The following is a 9134-nucleotide window of genomic DNA, read 5'->3' as shown; positions in this document are numbered from 1 at the left end:
AGCTGGTGGTTGGGGTGTCCAGTTTCCCCTCCAATCTTGTGCTCTGAGGCTCCTGACTTGCCCTCCCTCTGTCCCCTGCCTTTCAGGAAACTCAGATTCCATATGTCACAGAGTGACTTGGGAAAGCAGATGTTGGGATGGACCAGGGAACCTGATACTCACCTACCAAGACAGCCGTGTGCTTATGGGCAGGATCAAAAGGGCTTTGCCCTTTCCCCTCCACAACCTTGTCCTCCGAGATGGGCAACAGATAGGAATTTTGGAGTTCCTAGAAGCGGGCAGAGGATGGGAGACTAGAATGCCAGAGTCTCATATCTGGAAAATGAGGGGTGTGAGGGAGGAAGGTAAAGGGACATAGAGGGACATTGGTCTGGGGCCAGAAGCTCAGGAGGTTTCCAGAGCTGCAGAGGATGGGCTGGGAGTAGATGTGAGGAGGGAGGCTTGGGGCCTGAGAGCGGGGTGCCAGGTAACTCACAATGAAGGTACAGGCAGGGCTGAAGGCGAAGGTGCCGCAGGCGTAGAGGTGGGTGGCGTTGAAAGAGACCAGGACACGAATGAAGTTGAAACACTGGGTCTGGAGGAGATAGAGAATTCAGGCCTCCAGCACATTTGCCCCAAACTCCTGGGCCCCCAAACTCCAATGCTCCCTCACTTCCTAGTGGGAAGAAGGGCTGGGCAGTGGGGAGGCAGTCTGTGTATGTCTTCATAGAACGTGATGAAGGCAATAATCATACGAACAAGCTGCCTCTGCCCCCTGCCCCACCTCAGGGTCCTCTACTCAGAGCCCCTATACCCCCACCTCTGCTTACCTCATTGCTCTTCTTCTTAAAGGCACAATCACTCTTTTTTTTGTCACTGGCTGGCCAGGATATCTGAAATGCGGAGTTGGAAGGGGGGAGATGAAGGGATATGAGGTGTTCAACTCTAGCTTTGACTTGCCATCCCCTCCTTGGATCTGGTGTGAATCACCAGCAGCGATTAGTGACCTGCTGAGGGACTATAATAACATCAGTTGGTGACCTGAACTATCACTCTGACGATCCTGCTAGTCATTAGGATAGTGCTCCACGCTAGACCTGAGTTTGGATCTAGGTTCAGCCATTTCCTGGCTGAGCGATCTAGGTCAGTTTCACAGGCTTCTGGAGGGCACCAGTAGGCAGTATATGCAAAGCACGTAAGGACGGCATGGTGCACAGAGCAGCAGTTGTCAAACCACACATTTCCCAGGAAAACGGTTTAAATGTCAGTTCCTAAGTCACACCCCAGGAAATGTGCCTTTTTAACTGGTAACCCATACGTGCAGGTGGCCTCCAGACCACATTGAGAAACACAAACCGTGGAGGTGCTCCATCCTTGCTAGCTCCCTCCCTCCCCTTTTTCCTTCCTTCTCCTTTTCTCCCTCACATCATTGCCATTAACAGGGTGGCTAAAATTTAACATAGGCCTGCTCTCCCTCCCCGTGGGACACGCCCACGCCTCTCTTCCCTCTCAGGCGTGCATCTCCTAAACTCTAAGGTCCCCCAGGAGACTTGCAACCAGGGGAGCAAGGGGCAGCAGCAGCTTGTCCCGAACTGAGTGTCCAATGAGCTAAAGTAGCCTGGCCTAGGCTCTGCCCTGTTGCTTTTTCTATCCTCAGTCTCACTATCCCCAGCTTCAATAAACATACTCTAAAAACAAAAACAGCAACAATTAACACAGAAGCTTCGGTGATTTCTACCAGTGGGTAGATATCACATTATTGATTCAATTTGAGTCAATGTTCCTCTCCTGTGTCAAAGATTTCCAACTCAGCCATTTTAGCAATTAATATTATTCAACCAGTAATCAGAATACCAATGAATAGTGAGGCCACGATAGTGTTTCTTGCCTGTTTACCGACCAGATACACATAACAAGAGTTGCTGATTATTACTGGATACAGTTGACCCTCAAACAACACGAGGGTTAGGAGCTACCACCCCTCGCACAGTGAGAAGTCCTTATATAAGCTTTGACTCCCCCAAAACTTAACTACAGAGCCTCTCAGTATCCATGGGGGATAGGTTCCAGACCCCTACATAGAAGTCCCTTATATAAAATGGGGTAGAACATCCATGGATTCCCAACTGCAGATTGAAAACGCTGGTTAAATTCTCGGATGGGAAATCTGAGGATACAGAGGGCCAACTGTACAATTATTGGGGGGAAAAATCTGTATAAAAGTGGACCCGCATAGTTCAAACCCATCTTGTTCAAAGGTCAACTGTATAGATGACAGAAACTGGGCGATTATTCCCCCATAGGCAGCGCAGGCACGGGGCATCTGCCAGCCCCCTCCTCACTCCCAGCCCGCACCCTTTATCCCTGGCCTCCTCACCATGTTCGTCAGCCTGGGCACACCCGGATCCTGGATATTCAAGGCCAGAATGGCCTCTCGGGCCCCCACGTAGAGAGTGCCTCCATCAGCACTCAAGAGCAGAGTGTCAAAGTCCTGGAGGTTCTTCTGGTGGAAGAGGCTAAGGACCCTGCGTCCATCCCCTGTTAGGAGGTGAGGAGAAGGGTGGTGAGTGAGGAGCAGCTGGCAGGCCAGCAACTGATTACTGAGATACAGGTGGGGGGAGGGAAAGGGCGGGTAGAGTGTGCTCCTCAGGCCTTGGCAGCTGGACCCTTTCTTCATCGGCAGCTCCCCCTTCACCCACTCCACTGGCAGCCATAGGAACTTTGTATGTAGAGCCCACAGTAGAGAGGGGAGGCAGCCAGAGACCAGTAATGACAACCTGGGAGGGTGGCCCACACCCAAGAGACAGGCAAAGGGACAGGAAGTAAAGTGAGGCATGACGGATGCTCTCCCAGGCCTGGCAGGGGGAGCAGAAGGCAGATAAACTGTAGGAGGTGTTGGCAGCCACAAGCGGGAAAGTTAGACACAGACAGGCCTGTGTCAAAGTAGTTGTGGGTTGTAGGGTTCCACTCACCAACCCCACTTCCTTACCCTCCTTTTTTTTTTTTAATATTTTTTATTGATTTCCGAGATGAAGGGAGAGATAGAAACAACAATGTGAGACAATCATTAATTGGCTGCCTCTGGCTTGCCCCTTGTTGGGGATTGAGCCTGCAACCCGGGCATGTGCCTTGACTGGGAATTGAACCCGGGACCTCTTGGTCTATGGGACAACGCTCAATCCACTGAGCCACCACAGCCAGGCCCTTACCCTCCTTTTGCAAGAAATTTCCACCGCAAGAATGACTGCCTTAGGCTGAACAGAAAGAAAGCATCTCTCTTCAAAGGCCCATGGGCATGCCCGGATGTCACCTGGACAGGGGAGGTGAGCCTGGCTGGCGCTACTAGGTCCTCCCTCTCACCTTGGAGTAGATGGGGGTCTGTGTGTTCCTGTCCCGCTGGCCATCAGCTCCTCAAATCCTCTCTTATGGACACATTCACACTTTTGCATTAGTTAGAGGACTGACTAGCTAATTGTTACCTTTGAAGGCGCAGAGTCTGAGACAGGACCATTAGGAGGAGTTGGGGAGTAGTGTGTGGCCAGGGCCGGCCTCCATCAGACTTACATTAAACCCACCCCTTACAGAACTGATCATAACTGCTTGTTTGCTTCCCTTCGGGACTATGAGCACCTTGAGTCTTGTTTATGCTGCACCCAACACAGAGGAGGCCTCGCCATCAATGGGCAACATGCATTTCCTTTAGACCAGCAGTTCTCAACCTGTGGGTCGCGACCCCTTTGGCGGTCGAACGACCCTTTCACAGGGGTCGCCTAAGACCATCCTGCATATCAGATATTTACATTACGATTCATCACAGTAGCAACATGACAGTTATGAAGTAGCAACAAAAATAATTGTATGGTTGGGTCACAACATGAGGAACTGTATTTAAAGGGCCAGAAGGTTGAGAAACACTGCTTAGACATTGCCCCAGAAAGATGCTAAGTGCCCAGGACTCCCTGCCCCCACTACTCCTACAGGCCCATGTCCTTTCCTGGATCTTCTCCCTGGAGGCGAGAGTACCAGCAGCCCCACAGCCTCAATAAGAAAGCAGCCAGGCTGTGCCTCCAGGGCTCCAGGGCCTGGCCCGCAGCTGGGCCACCCTCAATTCTCGTATCCCTGGGGCCCATGGTACTAGACTTGCCATGGTCCAGCCTGAACGGTGTGGTTGGCCTGCAATAGCCTGAGTTACCAGGTCCACAGACCATCTTCTACGTGGGCCTTGGCTTTGGGGGGAACTGAGGGCAGGAAAGCAGTTTTGGTTTGAAGTGCCTGCTTGAGGACGGCGATATTTAAGGAGGGGAGGGAAAACTACCAGTTTTGGAGAACCTGAAGGAGTGACGCCCTGGCCACCTGGCCACCTGGCCCCTCGTCTCTCTTTCCTCGCTCTTCACCCGAAGTGGTTTCATCTCTCACTTCTGACTCAGTCGGAACCTCTATTTCTGGCTCTCAGTCTCTCCCTGGACATCTCTCTGTTTCTCCGTGTTTCTTCCCCTCCCCCATTCATCTCGCCTTCCTCCACGCCCTCCAGCTCGCTGTTGCCATCCCCACACTTCCCGGACATCAAACACTTACCTGCATAGTATCGGACCCTGGGAATGGGCTCCTGCCCACCACCCCCTGTGGTCGTGGTTGGCAGCAGCAGCAGCAGCAGTTGGAAGAGGAAAAGGCCGATGAGGCTCCATGGGTCCAGGCCCAGGGCTGGAAGGGCCATGCTCAGCCAGAGGCTGTCACCAGATGGCTCTGGGGAAACAGACACAGGGGCACTCTCTGGGTAAGCAGTCCTCACCACATCCCCCCCCTTCCGCCACCCTCCCCACCCCCGCCCCCACTGAGACCAATCAGAGAGCCTCAGGCAGCAGAAGTGTGTAGGGCAGGGATGACAAAGTTTCCTGTTCAGAAGGCCGTGTTGTAGTCTCACTTCCATCACCCTCACAGGCCTCAGCCTGCAGTCCTGCTCTCCCCTCTGGGAGGGAGGGAGTTGTTCCCCATCCTGTTCTTCTGATCTCTTTTCACCAATAGCCCCGCTCTGCCTTTTCTCGGCTTACTCTCAGAGAAGTCCTTGCTAGCTACTCTCTGCCTGCCTTCCTGCCATAGCCCAGAGCCCACACCATTGCCTGGCCCCAGGCAGGGGAATTTGGGGGGGAACAGATTCCTATGCTCAAATATGAATTCCTCAGACCTGACTCTCCCGGCTCTCTCAGATCTGTGAGTACCCGTCTCTCACACTTACCCCTGTGCTCTGACGACCCAAGCGGGGGGACTACGTCTCAACCAGCGGCTCTGACCTTGTCCCTCCCGGCCAGCCGGGCTCAGGTCTTTGATGTTCAGGCTTACCTGGCCCTCGTCTTGCAGGGTGGCAATGAGAGTACGTACAGCCCCCAGGCTGGCTCACAGCATTGCCAGGGAAGTGGCCCAGGGCAGGAAGTGGCTGTGTCTCCCGGCCTCTGCAGCTGCCCACCACCCCTGGACTCTGTGCTGTTGCTGTCTGTCTCCCCGGGTCTCTGCATAAACTTCTCCTCAGGTCCGCCGACCCCAGCCACCCGTCCCATCTCACGTACCCTTGAGCCAGCCACAGTGTAGAACCCAGGCGTCTGGACTCTCGGGTGGAGGTGCCATCCAGAAGAAAGAAGGTGAGTGGGGGCCCCAGCGGCAGGGGACAGCGGCTCAGCCCGGCTGGGCCAAGAGTGAGACCCGCCAGGTACCCATCGTGCCAAAGCCAGCACTGGGAGCTCTGGGCGAGGGAAACCAGAATTTCTACCTCTCGAGTTGTGACAGATCCCGGGCTTGGCGGAAGTTGGGAGGAGAATATAAAGGGAGACACACCTCTCTCTTCCCCGCTCCTCTCGCCTCTGTCTATCCAGAAAGTTTACCAGTAAAAGGCCAGAAGGCCCTCCCAGAGTGGCTCAGTGGTTGAGCATCAACTATATATAAATTTTTTTAAAAGGCCAGTCCTCTCCCCTTAAAAAAAAGGCCAGCCCTGGCCAGTTTGGCTCAATGGATAGAGCCAATGAAGGGTCCCCGGTTTGATTCAGATCAAGGGCATGTACCTCGGTTGCAGGCTCAATCACCAGCCCTGGTTGGGGCACATGCGGGAGGCAACCAATCAATGTGTCTCTCTCACATCGATGTCTCTCTCTCTGTGTCTCTCCCCCTCTCTTATAGAAGTCAATGGGAAAAATATCCTTTGGGTAAATATTTTTTTTAAAAAAGGCCAGAAAGTTTATATTTATTTATTTTTAAAATATATTTTATTGATTTTTTACAGAGAGGAAGGGAGAGGGATAGAGAGTCAGAAACATCGATGAGAGCGAAGCATCGATCAGCTGCCTCCTGCACACTCCCTACTGGGGATGTGCCTGCAACCAAGGTACATGCCCTTGACCGGAATAGAACCCGGGACTCTTCAGTCCCCAGGCCGACGCTCTATCCAGTGAGCCAAACCGGCTAGGGCCAGAAAGTTTTTGGATCATTTCTCGTTCCTCTATCACATCACATCTAGTCTAATCAGCTGAGCAGGGATTTCTCCTCTTACTCAAGATTTCCCAGACAGGAGTCATGACGCTATCTTCCATATTCCTTTTTCAACTACCCACGGCGCTGGCTGGGTCTTTCCACTCCTACCTGCTTGGAAGTCCCTGCAGCGGTCTAAACCAGCGGTCACCAACCTTTCGGACCTCACAGACCACCAGTGGTCTGCGGATCAGCAGTTGGCGACCGCTGCTCTAAATTTCTAACTCCCACTTCCAGCAGAGCCATGACCTTATAAAAATAAAGCAATCGCACTCCGCCTTATTCGTGGCTTTGCTAAGAAATCCCTCCCGTAGTCTAATCTCCATCTCTCTTAGGGCAGCATCAGGGCAAGTGGGAAGCCCAGAAAATTTCCCATCTGAGTTCATACTTTTCAAACATGCTGTGGAGGCACCCAACCCCTATAGTGGCTGCTCACTTCTCCCCCGGGGCTCCAGGGGAACCTCGTAACGCAGGGCTAATGAGGCATCCAGCACCCAGAGCTCCGTGACCTTCAAAGGGGGTAGTTTCCTGCCCACTCAGCCCGAGACAGCTGACTGCTGGTTATAAAGAGCACAGCCATCCCAGGGCACATCGACTCCAATAAATAACCCCTCTCCTTCTTAAGTGCACATTCCTCACTGTCAGGAAGTCCTTCCTGTATCCGCACTTCCATCCCCCTCGCCACAGCACCAGCCTGCAGGGCGATGGTACAGCCGGTACAATCCTTAGAAGAAGAATTCCTGGTCCAAGGCTGCTCAGCCTTCTTTCCTTCTCCCTCTGCTCCCATTTCCTCTCTATTTTCCCGAGGGTTGGTCTTAGGCAGACCCCTCCTGACAACGGTTTCTGTCAAGACCTGCCTACGACTCCCTCGGGCTCTCACGGAGGCTGGTTGCCAGGTCCTTGGGAGAAGCCGTGGACCGAGCCCCCCAGAGAAAGTCCTCCTGATTCTCAGAATCAAGGGACACTCCCACCCAGACCCCACCTTCTGTGTCTCCTCAACCCCAGCTCAGATTTGGGAGCCTACCCTGCCCCTGGGCCTCTCTGCTTGAACAGATTGGTTTATCTGGGTCACTGGGAGGAGTTCTATTGGGGGGGAAGGGTGAGGGGGGTAGAAAGTCCAGCCCCACCCTCCCAGCCTGGTGCCCTGTTCTGGCCTCTCTGGACGTGGTAGATTAATGCCCTGGAATTACCCTTCTTCTCCAGATCCCAGGCATTCTCCTCCTAGCCCCAGGCCTTTCCCCAGCCCCTCCAGCCCACATGAATCAGGCTGGGGCCTACCCAACAATTTTAGCAGATAGGTCCCCCCAGGACCCCATCTTATAGATGAGGGAGCTGATTCAGGGAGGTTGTACAGCGAAAAGTCAGGTTAAACTCAGATCGGCCTCATTCTAAGCTAATCCCTTAGCTCTGCTGTCTCTGTAGAGTCCTACTCGAGCCCTGGTCCAGGAAGCTCAGCCTCTTGGATAAAGAAGGCAAGTAGGTGGAGGTGACAAGCTCTGGCTCCTCTGAGCTGAGAAACAGTATCTCTGGGGTGATTCCTGAAACCTCTGGGAAGACAGGCCATCAGGTACGACCTCCTGCCTCCACAGGGCCTCCTGGTCCAGCTCCACGGAAGAGCCTGATGGAGAGGCAGGGCCACCTGCCCCTACCACTGACCCTCTTTTTGTTGTTGTTGTTAATATACTTTTACTGATGTCAGAGAGGAAGGGAGAGGGAGAGGGAGAGAGAGAAACAATGATGAGAGAGAATTATCAATTGGCCGCCTCCTGCACACCCCTCACTGGGGATTGAGCCTGCAACCCTTCAGTCTGCAGGCCGACGCTCTATCCACTCAGCCAAACCGCTGCCCACTGACCCTCTTGCACCAGAACCTCTGGAGTCAGACTCAGAGTCACTGCCATCTCTCTTGCTGCAGCTGGCAGAGCCCACAGACAGGGCCCCGCACTCAGAAGGGCCCTCGTTTCCTCTAACGTGGCCTTCTGGAAAGTCTTGGTCATTTCTGAACAAGGGCCCCCACATTTTTAGTTTGCACCGGATCCCACGAATGGTGTGGCAGGTCCTGCCTCCAGCATCAGGGAAGCTCTGAGCTGCCCCCTCACTATAGAAATGAGCAAACCAAGGCCAAGAAGAGGAAGTGTCCTGGCTGGGCTGCAGTCAGGCAGCAGCTGAGGTGGGCGGTGGTGGAGGGGTCAGGTGTTCAGGGAACACACTGAAGGGGCCATGCCATTTCAAAGCCCTGATGTGGGGGTTCCCCAGCTCCTTTCCCCCCTAGCCCTGGAGCCCCGCTTGGGGACCCTCTAGACCACAATGCTGAGTTCAACCCCACCCCCTGACCCCAGGGTCCAGCTCTTTCGGGGACTCCTCCCCCGCAACCCCTAGGCCACATCACACAGTGGCCCCTTCCTGTCAGGCTTTCGGGCCCAGGTAGCATCCAGATGTGGGGGTGGTAGTGGGAAGGGAAATGGCGGTGTCACTCCTCACCCCTACCCCATGCTCACCCCAGGGCTCTGTCTCTTTGGCTCCCTGGGAGCACGGATACCTCACTGTGGGGAAGCCCTGGTGTCAGGAGAGAAGCCACTCGGGGCTTCACCCCGCAGGTCCAGTGTCCCCTACCCCCGCTCCCTTCCGGCCTAGGGGACAGA

At 54.1% G+C, this 9134-nt stretch overlaps 1 protein-coding gene across 1 annotated transcript in view; it reads right to left on the bottom strand.

The window, feature by feature from the left end:
- The window catches only part of SEMA4A (semaphorin 4A), a 17157-nt gene extending 11328 nt beyond the window's left edge, over window positions 1–5829 (bottom strand). The window contains exons 1-6 of the mRNA XM_015571685.1: window positions 5541–5829; window positions 4555–4722; window positions 2357–2517; window positions 810–872; window positions 476–574; window positions 163–268 (exon numbers count right to left, since the gene is read on the bottom strand). Coding sequence (XP_015427171.1) covers window positions 163–268; window positions 476–574; window positions 810–872; window positions 2357–2517; window positions 4555–4722; window positions 5541–5598 — 655 coding nt within the window. The 5' untranslated portion in view covers window positions 5599–5829. The remainder of the gene's footprint in view (window positions 1–162; window positions 269–475; window positions 575–809; window positions 873–2356; window positions 2518–4554; window positions 4723–5540) is intronic.
- Window positions 5830–9134: the final 3305 nt, after the last annotated feature.

The sequence above is a fragment of the Myotis davidii genome, unplaced genomic scaffold (assembly GCF_000327345.1).
Source record: "Myotis davidii unplaced genomic scaffold, ASM32734v1 scaffold208, whole genome shotgun sequence".
NCBI lineage: Eukaryota > Metazoa > Chordata > Mammalia > Chiroptera > Vespertilionidae > Myotis > Myotis davidii.
The sequence above is the reverse complement of the archived record's forward strand: the minus strand, read 5'-3'. Positions and strand labels throughout refer to the sequence as shown.